Source organism: Seriola aureovittata, chromosome 19 (genome assembly GCF_021018895.1).
Source record: "Seriola aureovittata isolate HTS-2021-v1 ecotype China chromosome 19, ASM2101889v1, whole genome shotgun sequence".
Taxonomy (NCBI): domain Eukaryota; kingdom Metazoa; phylum Chordata; class Actinopteri; order Carangiformes; family Carangidae; genus Seriola; species Seriola aureovittata.
In genome coordinates, this window is record NC_079382.1 from 19,263,208 (window position 1) to 19,283,152 (window position 19,945).

Sequence of the window (19,945 nt, forward strand, 5' to 3'; positions counted from 1 at the left end):
CACACGCTCAGTGTCAATAGTTAGTATTGTTTGCTTTAATGAGCACAAAGACATATCAATAGTTGACAGTAGGGACAAAAGGTAGTAGAGACTCACCCTCTCTTTTTTCTCTGGCATGAATGTGTGATGCTTTTGTACCCATCAAGTCCTGTAAACATTCATTTCCATCTATTAGTTCAGCCTTTACAGTTTGTCCACACAGACCAAAAACTGTAAATAAAACTAATTATAAACTATAGAAACACTACTGATCAGTTATACTTACACTATACAATTCTGAGGTACTTGTACTTTATTATATATTATACCTCCACTCCTCCGCATTTCAGATGAAAATATTCTAGTTACTCTACTACATTTATTTATCAGATATATGAGTTACTATTCAGATTAAGATTGTACATTAAAACACATATGATAACCTTATGTTTTAAGATTAAACTAGTTGCTCCAAAACTTTGTGGCTCGTGACGTCTTACAAAAAAGCAGCTGGGGAATCTTGTTACGTGCGTCAGTGAGTGAGTAACTATGAGTTGTTAGCAGTTCCACCAAAGAGACACATTTCCTGTCGAAATGTTTACAGCTGTTCAAGGCTCAAATTATTCAATATTTCACAAAAAGTAAAGATTTTGGAAAAAATAAACCCAATTAAGTAAATAAATGAACTTTGTGAGATTTGTCTTGTGACTCTTTGGATACAGCCAGCACCCACTGGACTACAACTAGCACCACCTCAATCAGTTGTAACAGTAAATTTGTAATGATGTCTTGATGCATCAAGATTAATAATTTGATAATGGTCCACTGGGCAATTTTTATGGAGAACAAGTACTTTAACTTTTGATGCTTTAGAATGTTTTTACATTGTGGTACTGGTGATTTTACTTAAAGGTTCCATATTTTACACTTTTCCTGTGTTTTATTTGAAGTGTTGATCCATAAGAAGATATATTTGGGGTTTTAAGAACCAAAAATCATCTCAATGTAGTTTTACATCTCCTGTCTCAGGCTCCTTTCTGAAGCTGTAGTCGGCAAGATAAGCAGAAGAGAGGAGGCTGTGAGCGTCTCTTCTGATTGGCTGACTTTTTTCTGAGTGACTGAGTAAAAATATAGCAGATTACAGGTAAAACACTCAGAGAAGTCAATTCCTGCAAGGTTGGATGGTGGGTCCAGGTGTGCCGGGCTTGGGGCATGGCTGAGGACCGTGACTGTATAGTTGTGACATCATGAAGTTACAGAAGTCCTGATGGCTTGTTGTAAGGCTCAGTTTCTGAATACAGGCTGTGTGCATTTCTGTGTGGACTAAGCGCTTTGATACTTTCACTGTATTAATATAGAACCTAGACCTGCTTTATAATCAAAGAAAACATGGAAATCTACCTCTATACAAAAAAGGGCCTTTAAGTAAGGGATCTGAATACTTCCTGTTCATACTATAATACATTTTTTTGTTTAGTGATGTAGACAACTTAGACTCGTTGCAGTATCTCATGGAAAACAGCTACAATGTTGAGTGTTACTACTTAATTCTTATTATTAATAATAACAATTATTATTATTATTCTTACCTCTAAAAACACATTCAGAGACTGTCTGTATCCCTGATTCTCCAGACTGTAGAATATAGCTAGAAGAAAAATGATGTATCCTACTGCCTTTGGTAATGCCATCCCAACTAGAGAGAAAACACAGTCAACACAATGATTTCTCATTATTAAGCCAACCTGAAGAAATGTATACATTTATCTCTTGTGAATATAAACTGTGTTAAAGCTTGATGGTAGCACGATAGCTCAAAACTACAAGGTGTTTTGTAAGGTTATGCTGGTACACAAGTTTTGTGTGAAATGCTACCAGGAAGCCAACATTTCAAAAGTAGCGTCCCTGTTTACTGGTATGAATACTTGCGGTTGTTAGACATGTTTGTGTGCATGCTGTGAATGATTATTGTTCAGCATGTAAACATATTATCAAAAGCTAGGAATGTTCTAATACCAAGCTCCAATGCTGATTAAATATGTCACATTGAAAAACTGGATTTTGTTACCTCTGGACAAAGCCAGGCTAGCTGTTTCTCACAGTCCTTACGCTAAGCTAAACTAACCGTCTCCTGGCTCCATCTTCGCAGTTAGCATACAGACATAACTCTTGGCAAGTAAGAGTTGACTTAACTGTAAGTATTTGGGACAATCTTTCTGTCTCCCTCTCTTTCTGTGTGTGTCAACATAACACTCAGGCCAAGACAACAGCAGCCACAGTAAAGCTTGCAGTATGTAAGCAAACATTCAGACATTACCAGCCAAAAATCTAATTTTTTTCTGAATAAAGTATGTTTTACAGAATATATAATGTCACCTTGACTGAATTGTATATAACTGTCAAAATGTTCCATGTTAGGGTTTTTTTTTATTCAAAGTAGCATATGAATCTCTTCCTTATCAAGAAATGTTTTGACAGTGTTTCAGTCACATCACAAAACTGGTTCAGTCGTGCTTCCTTTTATCTCTTGATACTGAGATAATTATCCATGCCTTCATTACTTCCTGACTGTTACAAAATAATCTCTCTCTCTCTTTTAATTTCTCATAATATCAGTCACAAATGAGTAAGCTTTGTTTATGGAAGCTAATCGATGAGACATTAATATAATGGCTGAGTGCTTTTTGTTTGATTAGCTTAGAGACTAACCACAGGTCTGATTTTTTTCCAGGTTTGAAATTTTCCAAGAATGAAACAAATTACTAAAATGATAAATCTCAAACTACAGTAGCTACTGTCTAGTTGAAATTATTTGTTTTGTTGCCCTCTTGTAGCTGATTTTGGTTATAGGCAGTATCATTTTATGTGTCTAGCCTGGGTCCAATCTGCGTCCAAATTTTATTGCAACAATGATCTATGACATTTAAATCACAAGCACATGGTCAGTACAGCCACAAAGCTTGTGTGTACAGTATAATTTATTTGTTATAGTGAAGGGTTCAGTAGAGGTGATTGCTTGAAGAGAACTAGATAGATGTTTCTAATTTTTCTGAATATGCATAATCATTTGGAGTGTAATTATGTTTTCATTCATTATTAGACTACTGTACAAGTGTGTGGCAAACATCATATGTACCATAAAAATTAAGAATAAAAAAGGAAAAAGAGAATAAAAAGGAAATTGGAAACATAACATGAGGAAAGTAGCATTTCAGTCAAGTAGTATATTATTATTACATGTTAGGTTGGAAGAGGTAGAGAATGACAGTGACAGAGACTTTCAGATCAACTGTACAAATCAAACTTTGGATCATTTTGTGTATTCGAGTGTACCACTTGTAAGTTGCTTTGGATAAAAATGTCTGCCAAATGAGCAAATATAAATGTGTGTGTGTCAATTTGGTTTTATTTATATTCTAAGAAACTTCAAAGGAACATATAGTTTTTCCTTCAGGTTCTTAAGATATGTGAAGGAGGCACTTATTAATCAACTATTTTGAAAAGAGTTATGAAAATTATGAGAAAAGATCCCATTATTACACAATACCCATAATAACAAGAAAGCCTGAGGGGAAAATTGACTGACAAAAAACTGTCATCGATTGAGTCAAGTTCAAGCTCATAGTTTTCTGTGTCTAATTTGCGCACTCAGTTGGGTGGAGGCAACATTCATTGTATTAAATGTAATGGCATAGAACAAAAGAAACAAAAGAGGATTCGCCGCAGGCAAACTGAAAGGGGAGTTATGATGAGCAGTAAGACACGCACACACATACTTGCTATTATAGCACTACCTGATTAATGCCCTGATGCCAAACCAGACCATTTTCTTACTGTAAATTCTACCTTGGCATGCAAGAAATAAAACTTTGAACCACTGTGCAATAATATAAAAAAAAAAAATAAATAAATAAAAAAAAAACTGAAACATAAAATCCAATAACATAATGTTATATAATAATATTCGTATATCAGAATGTGGATATTACATTTTGGATGTCGCCCAAGCCTGTATGGAAAATTAAGTATGGCGAATTATACAAAGCCTATACTATGCAGCTTACATTATAATATCATGTATTAAAATCTGCTTTAGAAACTTACTTGTAAGGTTTGCAAGGTGTGTTCTATGTTTTCTTTATATTCTATAACTATTTTATTACTTTTGTTCCTGTATGTATCTACTTATCAGCATCCTAACAAGTGTTCCATACTAAACAACCATTTAGGTTGTTTAGTATGGAGGACTTAAGGTTATGGAACAATTTGTTTAGGTTCACACACCAAAATTACATAGTCAGGTTTAGGAAAAGATTTTGGTTTGAATTAAAATAAATACTTCTTTAACGTTAGGGTATGTTTGTCGTCATGGTTACAATATTAAACACGCATTTAAGGATCATGGATTAGTTCCACACAACGTCCAACTGTGGTCTCATGTGCCCTAAAGTCCTGTGTTTTGTCAGTGAACCTCCCCTAACACGTCGTTCTATGTACTGCCTTACCTGACCTCCTCCTTTGCTCCCGTCATATCTACTACGGCAGCTACAGGTCCCCTATTATACCACATATGCCGGTGTCAGTGTCTGAATTCATTACATACAAACAAACAAATATATATATATATATATATATATGTATATATATATATACATATTCCTTTTATGAACAGCTTCATGCAAGTACGGTGTGCTTATGCTCTCACAAATGAATAATTTAGTTGGTGATTTTCCTGGGCTCCATTGTCAAGAAGAAAATAATCCAAACTATTCACCACTATTTGAGAATAGCCCTTTATTTAAGACAGTTCTAACTTGAAGACCAAAGCCAACTCCTAATTCAACTCCACTAAACTGAATCGAGTCAACACAGCAAAAAGAAGTGAAAGTCTTGTTTTCCCATCACTGAAGAGATACTTACAGATTAAAACTGTTAGGATTATTGTGAAGAATGAAGTTTATTTAAAGGCTGAATTCTACTCAAAATGCAAGCACCTGTAGTATTTATGAAGAAAATCAATTAAATTCAATTCCAGTTATTACTGTTAGCTCCCAGATGCTTTCATCTGATCAGTGAAATACATGGCAAGACTGTCTGAGCTACGGCAAAACGTAAGCAATCTCTGTAATACGCAGCATGCCACAATGCAGTTTGCCCAAAGGTATAACGAGTAATAACCACCTATATAAGATTAGATTGAAATGTGAAAATGCTAATTGTTAGTAATGTATTTACCTTTCATTGTCTTCTGGCTTCAAAAATGGCTCTTACCAGGAGGCACAATCATGTTACTGTGCGTCTCCAGGTACAGACAAATTATTAAACATGCAAGAAAACACATCGACTTCCTGGAATACTTTGTAACTCTGAGTCACACACCTGTCTGGCAAGTCAAGTGACCTGATGCTTGGCAGAAAGTGTAGATATGCAGGGCAGTGTGAGTGTGATGATTTTCACTGTCTATACAGATTTTCATCTGAAAGGTGAATGACAGGCAGGAAGGCATTTCAAATGTTAAAATCCCGTTCTTGTTCTCATGCTGTGCTGCTCATGATTATGTAAAAAAATAAATAGCGCATAATGCTGTGTGCTTTATTTATTTGTGTTATATACTCCCATAAACAAACTTGACACATGGTCACCAAGTTTTATATAGAAATGTATTTTTATTGTTTTATACTCTAAGCTCTTTATTCAGACGCTGTCGTCAGCTGTGTTAAGATTTGAGACGATTATATTTAGATCGATAAGAATTATAAATATAATGATATATGCTGCTCTGTCTTGTTTGTCTTGTTCCTGTTTTTTTATGCTGAGCTCAAAAAGAGTCCAACAAGTAATAGCTGCTGCTCGAGGCATCGCGGTTTAATAAAGCCCTTAGAAAGCTGCCAAATCATAATAAGGAATTAGTCACAAACAATCTAGGGCTGCGTCATCGTATTACGTTGAATTCTACATAAAAGGTCGAAGTAGACAGAGAGCTTTAACGTTTGCAGTGAGCCAAGTTACGAAACAAAACACAAAGACACTCTCCTATTCATGCAACAGCTTCAAAGAGGAGCTTAGGATTTTCTCAGCATCTGAGCAGTGAGCATCAGTCAGCCACAGCTGTGACTTATGAATCCAAAAAAAAGGGACCTGTGTTTGTTGTGGCCTGTACAAAAGGTAGATTGACAGGTGAAGAGACAGAGGCCAGAATGAGACAGGAATGGTGGCAGTAGGGACAGTGTTTCCTTGACACCAAGATTACACAAGATTGAACAACTATAGCTCTCAGGAGGTTTTCACACCACATCTATTCCCAGGACATAATCAGAAGAGTCCATTGCAGAATAAAATGTTATCTCTTGCAAAATAGATGCTCTCCTATTTATGCAACAGCTTTAAAGAGGAGCCTGGGATTTGTACAAAGACAAAGACACACCACATGGTGCTAAATGTCATTTAGCTTGTAATTACCTCTAATGAATAAATAAAGCTATACTTGAGAACAAAACACAAGAGGTATGCGCTCTTCTAGAAATCAACAGCATTCGTTATTTGTTCCCTTTGCTACCAGACATGTCACATTTTGATCTGTCTGTACACATGATATTGCTTAAAAGATTGAGACTAAAGCTGCTTGTTCCAGGCAGAAAGTCCAAAAGTGTTCACATCAGCTGATGATCCATGTGGACAAATGGAAGCAAAAAAGAAGCCATGTTCTAGTGTTCTTGTCTTGTGCAATAATGTAGTATTGTGCATATCATAAGAAAATAATTAAGATAAGGCAGCTGTTTCATTCTAGCATAACCCTGTTTGACTGCATAGTTTACATACCTGTCACTTGTTTGCATACTTTACTTTTTCTTTCACTTCTAATGTTACAACAGGAGAGGCCTTCAGGATGAGGACTGACTAAAAACATAAAGCTATCTCAGTGAATGTTGGCTGGTTTTTCTGTAGTGCAAACTGCCCCAAATCCAATAAAGAGCAAGTCAGAGCTGCTGACATTACCCTACACTCTGATCACTGTATGAATGGACAGTCAATGTTTGAATGAGGGGGTTTGCAAATGGTTAATTCACTTCCAACTCCACAAGTGCATTTCGATCCATGTGCTTTTATGCTCTTTTGCAACTTTCACCTGAACAATCCTGAGTGCAAAAGTTTTTATGCTTAGCATAGGTGGAAAAATTGTAAGCAAATGCAATAAAGTGCAATGGAAACAGACTTAGTAAAAAAAAAATCACAAAGCACGTGACAAGGTGTAGAAACATCTAAGAGATGTTCAAGAGAAATGGGAGGCACCTAAATTTCATGTGTTGTAGCAAAGGGTCTGGATACCATATCAATGTGATATTTCAGTTTTTCATTTTTAATAAATTTGCAAAAAATGTCCATAATTAGTGAGAAAAAGATGAATTTAAATGATTTTAGTATGAGGCTGTAACATAATAAAATGTGAAACAACTGTAGGGGTCTGAGTACTTTGTGAATGCACTGTATGTTGGTTTCTTTGAACCATGAAGGTAATGTCTCCCTAACCTTCACCAAGCAGTTTCACTTTCTTAAACTTCACCAGACGTGAACTGGGACTGACTGGGTCACATGGGGCAACTTCACTGTACTTCAAAGATTAAAACTTTCAGACATGTTGTTCTTCTGGACGCATCCAAATAGTTTACGATTTCCTGCTGATGGAAAACACCAGTGATATGATATTTGGATTTCCAATGATTAGTGATTAGTGACTACACAACACTTTATCATTATACTAATCTCTTTTTTTTTTTGAGTTTTCAGTAATCATATGAATATGGTGACTATAGGTCTTAACCTAGCAAGTCAAGGCCCATCATCCCACCCTATGAACATATACTACTGCACATATTGTATGCACATATTCACAGCACAGTATGCTAAATTTATATTCAAAATATGAACAATATATACATATTTTTCCTATATGTAACAAAAGCATTATGGACACTATATAGGAGGAGTCTCCAATAGGTGACTCATGAGCTACCAGTAGCTCACGCAAAAGTTCAGATAATATAGTCTGTACAAACCATGGATGCATAGTACAGACTTTAAGCAACAAAACTTAAATATACACTCCCGTCTCTCTCTTCAACACCAAATCATTATTTGTTAGCTGTCACTCAAATGAGTTACTATCAAGTTTGTTTATATCAGATATGTCGTAGGTGACATTCAGCGATAGCAACTCTTCTGATAACAGAACAGATATAAACTGAACTTTTCCAACAAACAGGAAATATGTTGCCATTGATACTTTGAGTTAAGCTGCAGGCTTCAACTTGAGCCCCATTTTTTTCTGTCCATGTTTGTTTTACATTATGGAAAATGAAGTGTACTGAATTAACTATTTTAAATTCACTGATGAACTGACAACCATCACTGGATCACTGACTGAGGAGATTTTTTTCTCTCTCTGATTTCCAATCAGATTTATGAAGGTTTATTTGCAGTGTGTTATCATGTCTGTGTTTTCAGGTCTGACTGAATCATGACTCAGATTTTTGTCCGTCATCTTCAGATGTTTTTGGTACAAAATCTGAGTTTTGGATGTTGATATTTGATGACTTGTCAAATTATCTTATTCATATGATTTGTTTTTGAGGTCAGTTTGAGTGTTGTATATATATGTGAATAAATGTAGCCAGTAATGTAAGACACGAGGAGCTCTCAGCCCCATTTATTTTGTCAAAGAAGCTCTCATAGTAAAAGAAAAGGCTGGAGACCCCTGCTTCATACGTTCTAAAGCTGAGCCAGGGTTACCTTTTTCGCAAGATGACCCTCTGAGTCAAGACTACCCATTGTCAGTAAAGGATGATGATGCTTCAAGTGTGACATGATTTCAATTAGTGCCACTCTTCTCAGCTATTCTAGCTGTATTCTAGCTGCCACTCCTCTCAGCTATTCTAGCTGTAGAGGAGTGCCGCGGGGAAATCCACTAATCCACTAATTAAAATCATTATTTAGTGCCACGGGTGCTCAGCTCCGAGGCATCTATTAATATTCCTTCGGGCTTATTACTATTCTTCCGCCAAATTTTGCCGCGTAACTCGTCCCGCAGCTTTGAGAAAACCCCGGTAATATATACATCAAAACGTGCGTCTTGATCCCGAAAGAGGTGCTATGACTTTTGGTGTTATTAAGTTATTCCCAAAATACTGGGAATAAATAATGCATTAGGAATGCATTGGAAATTTCTTTAGAAACCCACAAAATTTCACCTTTTTTCTACAAAATTTCACCTTTTTTCTGAGTCACCCAGCTCTCTCATACCTGCACGCAGAAATGTAATTCAAACTATAAAACGGAGGAAAACTTCTGCTCCCTCAAAAACACAGGAACTGTTTTTACATAACATGTAATCTTTTCAAACTATGAGCACTCAAAGGAGGAGTGCAAATCACTTTTTCTTCAAAGTTAGAGTGACAGCGTCAGTTGGCTAGAGTGCGCGAAGCAGTAAAAAATAACCTTTATTTTTATTTTCAACTCGAGGTCACGGCCAAACCGTAAAAAGGAGACAAATAATTCTTTCTCAAAATGTAGACATAGTTGTTGGGATTTATAAAATCTAACTTTGACAGACAGGTCCTGCACAAAATTTAAACGGGGGTGCCGAGTCCGGCAGCAATACCTGTCTCACTCTCATTGACACCTAATGTAATCGTCTTTTTTTTCAAAAGAATCTCACTCTGTCTTCGCACTGAGCTTACTCACTCATTTTAAGGAATATCTGAATAAAATAGAGACTGTGAGAAACTTCTGGCTTCAGTGTCTGTCACGGTCTTTTCGGTTTATGAAAAGAAGTAACGGTTTTCTCATAATTTGCAGTTGTTTGAAGCCATGTAGAAGCCAAATTCTGGGCAGATTTTCACATTGCCATGGCAACGGCAGCTCCTGACCTGTGTGCGTGCGTGCGTGCGCCTAGCAACCAGATAAGCAACTCTCCAAGCTCCGCTAGCTTTACATTAGCCGCATGTTAGGTCTTAAATTACATTTAGTTAGGTCTTAAATATGTAAGTCCATTTACTGCTTCCTTCGTTGCTTTTTTTTTGTTTTGTTAAAAGAGTGAATGAAGTTGTGACGGTCTCCGCTGAGACAGAGGAGAGGAGAAGCTACTAGCCCTCTCTCGCTGTCACTTCTAGTCGCGTTGCTCTCCTCCCCAGTAATGTTAAATTAGCACAGAAAAAAACATAATAGTGGTAATTTAAATAGCAGTTCATGGGATCTATTAACCCTCAGGGGTCCCTCTGTCCTTTTTTGGACATTTTCTTCACTTTTCTTTTTTGATTTGCTGATCATTTTGGCTGTGTTACAGCTGAAGGTATGGATTTCTGCAAGAAAGTGTCTTTTTTTACATATTTTTAAAATCTAATGTCAGTTACTGTTACAGGTCTATTATACACTGGTAACACATTTTGTACCCTCTGGGGTTCCTTGCGTCCAAAAAAGGACACACAAAGAAAATGCTATAAAATCATCATATATCAATATTTTTTTCAGCTTTTTTTTGCATACATCTCTTAAACCACTTCAGTTCTGCTCAAACCTACCAAATGTTTATTAGTTTTCAGGAGTTTGAAGACATGTTGCCTCTTGTTTTATTAAAAAAAACAACACAGAATATGAGATATTTCCCACATAATACATGATGGAGGGATGTTACATTGTTTTATATCAGAGTCTTTTATATCAAGACATTTCTCAAAACCAGAGTATGATCAGGGTGACTTTTGAACACTGGAAATAAATCATGTACTCATCCCGCCAGTAGCCCCCATGGCACTCAAAATTTCCCTGGAATTTTCTAGTTAAAGGTTATTTTTCTGTATTTAGTGCTCTAACATGAATTATCACGTGCATGAGAGTCAAATGGCTTATGTGTACAGTCATAGTCACATAACACCATGTTGCAAATGGAAGCAATCCATGTAGACTGAATCATCATTTTTACTTTTTTAAGACTTGAGGCTTGATAGTCAGTGTAAAAACAGGATGTATTCCCTGGACTATATGGATGACTTTTCTCAGTTTTCTTTTCTGTTCATTAACATCATTAAGTGGCCATTAATCTGTTTTGTTTTGTTAACGCTAGAAAACATTATGGCCCCAGGTTGAAGAGGTGAGATGATGCAGGCAGGAGGATTATGTGTGTGCCTGAAAGTGTGTGTGTGTATGTGTGTGTGTGTGTGTGTGTGTGTGTGTGTGTGTGTGTGTGTGTAAAACGGTGGCTCAGGGACCAACAGCTGCACCATACATTCACACCTCTAATTGAAGGCTGTTGCATCACATCATCTAACTAGAGACATCATTATCAGTGTTTCCACCAGTGCATACAATGTCCAGCTGGGTGAAAACAGTAGCCAGCTGGGGCCTTTTTTGTTGTTTTGGATGGGAAGATGAGGGGGGGGGGGGGGGGGGGGTCTATCACATAAACATAAGGTTTAAAGTAGAGGGTCAACTTGGCCTACTGTAGTATAAAAATAAAAATACAATTAAAAGGAAAATAAAAATGTCTTTAAAAAGTATAGTAGTAGTACTAGCATACTGTGCTTGTCACTGTGGACAGACAGAGCAGATTAAAATATCTGGTTCTACATGTTTACATTTATGCAGTTTGAACAGGTGTATTGATAAAGTTTTGGCTTTTTACTTATGAAGGTTTTATTGCACTTACTTACAGTAACTACAAGTTTTACTTCACATTAACTCGGGTAATCTTCAGGTTATTTGTTTCACGTCACCACTCTGCCGCGATGCCCCGTGTGCGTGCGCACATGTGCAGTGCTGACAGACGCACGCACGCACGCAAATCAAAAAAATCCTGCATTATGAAAACCTTAGTGAGCATTTGGATCGATGTCCATTAACTTTTGTTTTTAAAAAATGTTAACACACCATGAAACTACAACTGATACAGATTCAAAGGGAAAAGATTACATTTCATTACAGTGATAAAGGCAAATAAGGGAAACAAACTAACTCAATAAACTGCAGTTAGTAACAATCCTGTTCAGCAAAGTCATGTTAAGACGGAACTTACTTTGCCAACCTTAACTTCTCATGTGGAAACTTTGACCCACTTTGATGATGATCTTTTTGTTCACAGTCACTGAATAACTATGTACTTCCCTCATTTTTCTCGCGATAGCTACATCATCGAACACACATCAGTCACGTCAATAAGTGATCATATCACCGTTCATAATGCTAAAGCACTCACTGTCCTCAGTTTAGTAGTAAAGTCTAAGGCTGGTTCAAACTGATATAGTTAATCACAAAACTAGGTTTGTACCAGGACTGTTTTAAGTTAAAGACCCCCTCTGATGAAAATCAAGTTTTCAATCTTGTTAACATCCATATGATGTTTTGACTGCATATTTCCACCTTGGAACTGCAGTGAACCAATGACTCAACTGTCTTGAAAAAAACGGCTTCAGACAGCCAGGGATTCATACATCATAACTATGGAACCAATCCTGTCAACTTGCAGGGACAGGTAGCGGGGCTAAAAGTTAACAAAGAGTGTAAAAATTATGCTAACTACCGTAACTGTTCTGATACGTCTGGTAGTCGCTGATTTGGTAACAGACTCAGTGTGGGTCTGACTGAGGCTCAAACATCTCTGATGTTTGTCGTGACAATGCATCTCTTAACAAAGAGGCAAAAAAGTGGAGACAGCGTTGTAGGCAGTGGTCTGCAAGGCGCTTAAATACATTGCGACATGTTAAAAAAATTCTGCAATATTCAAAATTTTAAATTCTTTCGTTTGGTCTAATGGTAGGGTCTCAGTAGAACTATTGCCTAAACTGTCCCCACGATTTCCGGTGGTAGTGCTCTGTTTCATCAGTATCCGTAAGGTTTCAGGAAACCCACACGAATATGAGCAAAATTATTACGAAGTACGGACAGAAAGGCTCTGACCACATCTGTGTCTAACATTGATCATAAATGAGCCTTCAGTCTGCTATGATTAATTAGTCATGGTTCCACAGATTTACCAAACATTTACAAAGCCAAAACCAGGTTACAACAATGCTTGTAAACGCATCGCACACACATGCGCGCGCACGCACGCACGCACGCACGCACGCACGCACGCACGCACGCACGCACGCACACACACACACACACACACACACACACACACACACACACACGAGTCATTAACAATCTTTGCTTGTTCGTTTGTTGTATAATCAGTTGGCCATTTCTGATTGGGCAACACTTATGGCAATGCAAAAGAGGTTGATAAATATTAAGGCCCTTCATAGCAGCACATATGACAACAAACAGCCGATGCATTGAGGATCTACCAGGATTATTAGGTATGATATGAGTACTTCATGAAGAACTTATGTTTTTCTAGGAAAACTGAAATTGTTCATACTGTACATGGTTTCTTATGGAAATAATAATTCATATGCAAATGCTAATGATGAGAATTGCACTGAATTGAAGAAAATCAAAAACATGGAACCAGAAGTTACTATCAACAAGACTGATGTTGTGGCTGACATACATCCCTGCTATGAAATAGATAACTTTAACTACATACTGAAGAGCACCCCTTCTGTTATATGTGTATTACTATATGTTTTCCTTGTACTTTTGTCTGTTATTACAATATGTGGAAATCTTCTTGTTATAATCTCCATAATTTACTTCAAACAGCTCCACACACCCACAAACTACCTGATTCTCTCTCTGGCTATGGCTGACCTGCTTGTTGGGATTGTAGTTTTTCCTTTCAGCATGGCGTTCTCTCTCAGCTCATGTCTGTATTATGAAAGTTTATTTTGCAAAGTAAGGGGCAGTTGTGATATATCACTCAGTACATGTTCTATTCTGAACTTGTGCTGTATTTCTATTGACAGATATTATGCTGTGTGTCAGCCTCTGACATATAAAACTAAAATTAACCATTGTGTTGTTGTGATCATGATCCTGGGGAGCTGGGGTATCTCTGCTCTCATTGGAATTGGTGTAATAATTGCAGGATTAAACAATGAAAAATGTGAGGAAAGGTGTTTAATCGATGTTCTCATAGCAAACACTATTGGACCTATTTTATCATTTTACCTCCCAGTGATCATAATGCTCTGTATCTACCTAAAGATTTTTCTTGTTGCTCAGAGACAGGCACGCAGCATCCAGAACACAACCTGTCACAGCACAAAGTCTGGAGCTGCTGTCAGTAAGATGGAGAGAAAGGCCACAAAAACGCTGGCTACTGTTTTGGGAGTTTTTCTTGTATGTTGGACTCCTTTCTTTTTATGCATCACCTTTCTGCCTTTTTCTAATAATCCAGTACCAGTTAATGTGATTGAGACTCTTAATTGGCTTACATTGTCAAATTCAATGCTGAATCCATTTATCTATGCTTTCTTTTACAGCTGGTTCAGATCAGCTTTCAGAATGATCATTTCAGGGAAAATATTCCAAGGGGATTTTGTTAATGCAAAACTTTTTTAAATTATTGATTGGTGTACTCATCAGTATAATTAACACTGGCACCATGCATGACTCTCACAGTTGATGTGTTGGACAATATCTATGAGCTGGTTAAGTGTCTGAGATACAACCACTGGTGCTTCATAGGGAGCTGTCCATGATTGCAGTCATGTAAATGAAAAACACTGCCTTACTTGCAGTATTTGCAGTAGAGGCATGTATGTAATCATTGTAAAATATGGTATAAACAAACTGTATGCAACATTTCTAACTCCTGGAACCTATTGACATAACTGGACTTGGCATCATAATTATAGGAACAAACCAAGAACAATGTGCCGAAACATGTGCTGTGATGGCAAATATTATGGGATTTTATCTACCAGTGATTGTAATGCTCTGTATCTTAATAAAGACTTGCCTTGTTGCAGAGAGACAGGCACACAGCATCCAGAACAAAACCTGTCACAGCAAAAACCCTGGAGATGCTGTCAGTAAGATGGAGAGAAAGGCCACAAAAACTCTGGTTACTGTTATGGGAGTTTTTCTGATGTGTTGGCTTCCTTTTTTCCTCTGTTTTACCTTTGAGCTTTTGAATCATGTATCAGTGCCAGTAATGCATCACTTTTCTGCCTTTTTCTAATGATCCAGTACCAGTTCATGTGATTGAAACTCTGGAAATCTGTTTTTGACTTTTTGATGAGAATACAACACAACTCTCACTCTGGTTATACAGGCACTGGATAGCTCGTAGCAGACCTATTCCAGGGGGATTTTGCTAACTCCATGTTGAACTGACTTACTGTTTGTGGTGCAGAAACAGACCACTGAAAATATAATGTTACAGTAAATGTTGACATATTAAAAGTGAATATTCACAAAGAAATTGTCTCAGTTCACTGGAGTGCACCTAAGAATCACATACATATATGTGTTCATAGAAGTATAAGCTACATGTGTAAAATACCTTAAAAAGGACTGTGTAAAGGCAGTGTTAGTCTTTAATTTAGCAAATCCCTTTATTGTATTGTAAACAAACCTCAAGGCTCTAACTGCTCCTTAGAGCTTATCACAGACTCATATCACTGCCTGTTCCACTTAATATCTTCCTATGCTTCCTGATTAGCCACTCTGTGCCCAACATACACCAGACTTCACACAAAAAATTTTAAGTCATATTAAATGATCCGAATCAGCCCCATATGTATAGAGACAGGGTTTTCGGTCACAATAAGTGTTAATGCACTTTAGTCCTTAAATCCATTATAAGAAGAGGGGACAAATGGTTTTTGTATAACCACAACTTTTATGTTGCAATAACATACAGAAAATATATTTTCTTAATTTCTCAAGTTCTGAAAGTAGAACCGATATCCGGTTCATAAAAATTTAGCCCTGGGTCCCATTTAATACCAAGTTTCGGACTTGGAGTTGCTGAGCCTCATCCCAACCACTTTACACTCCGCTGCAAACTGCCCCAGTGCATACTGAAGGTCCTAGTCAGACGAGGCCAACAGAATCACATCATCTGCAAATAGCAAGAAGGGAAGTCTGAGGTTCCAAAATTGGACACTCTCCTACCCCCTGCTGCGCCTTGAAATCCTTTCCATTTAAATCAGACAGGATTGGTGAGAAGGGACAACCCTGGCAGAGGCCAATACCCACCAGAAATGTGTTTGACTTTCTGATGAAAAATACAACACAACTCTCACTCTGGCTATACAGGAACTGGATAGCTCGTAGCAAAGACCTCAGAACCCCGTATTCCCACACTGACACACACAAGATCCCCCAAAAATCTAATTTTTGTTACTTCCTGAGTTACAGCACTGAATAATGGCCAAAAGTTTATTTGCAGACCATTATGATGTCACAGTGAAGTTGACCTTTGACCAATTGGATATAAATTGTCATCACGTCATTATTTTATCCAATTAGACATTTGAGTTAAATCGTGATAATTAGCTCAGTTATGGCTAGAAACATGTTCTGTTAGGTCATAAATCTTGACCTTTGACCTTAGAGAATTCACCAAATTCTAATCAGTTCATCCTTGAGTCAAAGTGAATGTGTGTGCCAGATGTATTGAAATTCTTTCTGGACGTTCCTGATATAGCGTATTCTAAACAACACGATGTCACTGGGACCTTGAACTTTGACCTTTGCCTATGGAAATCTAATCAGTCCAAGTTTGTACCAAATTTCAAGAAAATCCCAAAAGGTGTTACTGAGATAACCTGTTCACAAGAATTGGATGGACAGAAAGACAGACAACCCAAAAGACATAATGACTCCGGCCACAGCAATCGCCAGTGGGGAGTCATAAAAAGCAAAGGGGAAAGGTAGTACTCTTGTCTCCATCTGCGGGAAAGGCAAAGTAAATTTAAAAATGATTCACTTGAGAACAATACAGTTTTAATTACTTTGTTGTTTTGATTTTCTAGCTAGCAGTCCGCCATTTTGTTCGGATCCTTTGGAAAGACTTGTTTTCAGCCAAATTACTCAACATTTTGGTGATATGTTTTAATGCAACTTATATTTTGATTGATTGATTTATGAATATACTTTGTTATGTTTTGTCTGTATGTGTGTTTAATGTTGTGTCTTGCTCTAAATTACTTACTTTCTACTTTTAACACTTTTGACTGGGAGACTTTTGGTATAATCTCCCTGGAAAAAGATCATAGTATATTTACCTGAATGATAAATTAGTAATTAACAATTGAAAAGGATTTAAAACATTAATCTCATCGACAGTGCAGCATGTTGCTATAGCTCTGACGTCATCAGGATAAAAAGCCCTACATCTGATTGGACAATGTGGGATTGTACTGACCATGGTAATGAAAAAGGACTTGATAAAAGTCAAGGTTGTGCACAGAGGCACAGTAAATAAGAACTGTCGTGGGCATTTAAAAGGTATGATGTAAACTGTCATTGTAGTTTTGGATTCATATAGAGTAAACATATTATCTTCAATATTATTAATAATGATTTGAAATCTGATTTGCAGGAATCCAGAAACATGACACCAAGAGTCACCTTCAACCGCACTGATGATATCCATCCATGTTATGAAATAGATAAGGTCTCTTACATACTGATAACTAAACCTTCCACTGTATGTGTTTTATTATATATTATCTTTGGCTCATTATCTGTTGTAACTGTATGTGGAAACTTTCTTGTTATAATCTCCATCATTTACTTCAAACAGCTCCACACTCCCACAAACTCTCTCATCCTTTCTCTGGCTATGGCTGACCTGCTTGTGGGAATTGTAGTCATTCCTGCCAGCATGAAATTCCCTTTGAGCACTTGTCTGTTTTATGACAATTTAATTTGCAAAGTACGATTATGCTTTGACATTACACTGGGCACAGCTTCTATTCTCAACCTATGTTATATTTCCATTGACAGATATTACGCAGTGTGTCAGCCTCTGACATATAGAACTAAGAAAAATGTTCATGTTGTGGTTATGATCCTGGCGAGCTGGAGTGTCTCTATTTTAGTTGTCATTTGCTTTGTAATTGCAAGGTCAAACCTAGCAAAATGTGAAGAAAAGTGTCTCCTTGAGATTCTACTGGAAAACATTTTGGGACCTATTTTCTCATTTTATCTCCCAGTGATTGTAATGCTCTGTATCTACATAAAGATTTTCACTGTTGCACAGAAACAGGCACGCAGCATCCAGAACACAACCAGCACAAAGTCTGGAGCTGCTGTCAGTAAGATGGAGAAAAAGGCCACAAAAACTCTGGCTATTGTTGTGGGAGTTTTTCTTGTATGTTGGACTCCTTTCTTTTTGTGTTTCACCTTTCAGCCTTTTTCTAATAATTCAATATCACTTACTGTAATTGAGATGCTTAACTGGCTTGCACTGTCCAATTCAATGCTGAATCCATTTATCTATGCTTTCTTTTACAGCTGGTTCAGATCAGCTTTCAAAATAATCATTTCAGGGAAAATATTCCAAGGAGATTTTGCTAACTCCATGTTGAACTGACTTACTGTTTGTGGTGCAGAAACAGACCACTGAAATATAATGTTACAGTAAATGTTGACACATTAAAAGTGAATATTCACAAAGAAATTGTCCCAGTTTACTGGAGTGCACCTAAGCATCACATACATATACATACATATATGTGTTCATAGAAATATAAGCTACATGTGTAAAATACCTTAAAAAGGACTGTGTAAAGGCAGTGTTCGTCTTTAATTTAGCAAATCCCTTTATTGTATTGTAAACCAAACTCAAGGCTCTAACTCCTCCTTACAGCTTATCACAGACTCATATCACTGCCTGTTCCACCTAATATCTTCTTATGCTTCCTGATTAGCCACTCTGTGCCCAACATACACCAGACTTTATATAAAAAATTCAAGTCGTATAAAATGATCTGAATCAGCCCCATATGTATAGAGACAGGGTTTTCGGTCACAATAAGTGTTAATGCACTTTAGTCCTTAAATCCATTATAAGAAGTGGGGACAAATGGTCTTTTATAGAGTGATCATAAAAACAACACATACCTACTTATTCGTATATAAAGTGAGATTTGATCACAAGTGGTCACTCGAGACATTTGGACACGCATTCTAATGGCAGGTGTGAACTGACGTGCTTGGAGCTGCCCACTTGTGATCAGATCACTGAAGACGCATGGTAATTTTAGGTCTGAGCAGGGCCCAAGTTGCAAACTCCAGCCCTCATCTCTCCTTGTAAGTCACAAGTATAAACATACACAACGTGTCAAAGCTAACAACAATAACCTCAAATAAGTACTTCCAGTAGCTGCTGATCAGACCTCCACAATGTTCAAGAGGAATTTTGGAACTTTCTTCCAAAATAACTAATTCATATTCTTAGGATGTCTGGTGTGAGCAGCTCTCTTCATCTCATTCCACAGCATCTCTAATGGGTTAATTTCAGGGCTCTGACTGGGTCACTCCAACTAGGGATGGGTATCGTTAAGATTTTAACGGTACTACTACTTCTATCGATACCACTGATCAGTACTTTAACAGTTCTCTTATTAGGGATGGGCATTTTCAGTAATTTCAATATTCAAGTACTCTCATTACCTCATGAACGAGTACTTGATTACTCACAAATTTGTATATATTTATATATATATTTGTATATATATATGTTATATATATGTTTTTTTATATGTTTTTTTACGTAAAAAAATATGTTTTTTACGTAAAAAAAGAAATACGAGAGGTCCGAGTCCGAAGGGAAAGACAAGCTTGTGGTTCTGCTTGTGTTTCCTGTCGGACACGGACCTTTCCAACCAAGCCTACTGTTTGGCCGTCCGAGAACGTGATATGCAAGTTTAACACCACATTTCTTGCACTGCACGTTATTGTTGTCTTTTTTATCAAAGTATTTCCAGACATCATTTTTCCTGATCAAGGCTGCCATGGTGCATGTGATGCCAAATGAGTTGAACTATTGTAGCCAAAAACAACATGTGCGCAG

At 37.1% G+C, this 19,945-nt stretch overlaps 3 protein-coding genes across 4 annotated transcripts in view; 2 read left to right on the plus strand and 1 right to left on the minus strand.

Moving 5' to 3' along the window:
• LOC130187595 (uncharacterized) overlaps window positions 1-19,945 on the minus strand; it is a 77,798-nt gene that overhangs the window by 17,691 nt on the left and 40,162 nt on the right. The window contains exons 1-3 of one of the 2 annotated variants that reach the window (XM_056405328.1): window positions 5,215-5,299; window positions 1,569-1,675; window positions 97-148 (exon numbers count right to left, since the gene is read on the minus strand). In XM_056405328.1, coding sequence (XP_056261303.1) covers window positions 97-148; window positions 1,569-1,675; window positions 5,215-5,221 — 166 coding nt within the window. In that variant the 5' untranslated portion in view covers window positions 5,222-5,299. Of the gene's footprint in view, window positions 1-96; window positions 149-1,568; window positions 1,676-5,214; window positions 5,300-19,945 lie in introns of those variants that run through there. The other variant, XM_056405327.1, reaches the window with a different exon arrangement.
• LOC130187610 (trace amine-associated receptor 1-like) lies at window positions 13,451-14,778 on the plus strand. Its single transcript, XM_056405356.1, has 2 exons — window positions 13,451-13,801; window positions 13,874-14,778. Exons 1-2 carry the CDS (start codon window positions 13,474-13,476, stop codon window positions 14,473-14,475), a joined length of 930 nt encoding a protein of 309 aa, XP_056261331.1. The 5' UTR covers window positions 13,451-13,473; the 3' UTR covers window positions 14,476-14,778.
• LOC130160730 (trace amine-associated receptor 1-like) lies at window positions 17,480-18,463 on the plus strand. The gene has a single exon (XM_056363424.1). It carries the CDS (start codon window positions 17,480-17,482, stop codon window positions 18,461-18,463), a length of 984 nt encoding a protein of 327 aa, XP_056219399.1.

Bases quoted from the DNA above. Each gene is read 5' to 3' on its own strand.
- LOC130160730 (XM_056363424.1), top strand. From the start codon at position 17,480: ATGACACCAAGAGTCACCTTCAACCGCACTGATGATATCCATCCATGT.
- LOC130187610 (XM_056405356.1), top strand. From the start codon at position 13,474: ATGGAACCAGAAGTTACTATCAACAAGACTGATGTTGTGGCTGACATA. The intron at 13,802-13,873 runs GCAAAGTAAGGG...GTATTTCTATTG, and splicing joins GTATTATGAAAGTTTATTTT to ACAGATATTATGCTGTGTGT.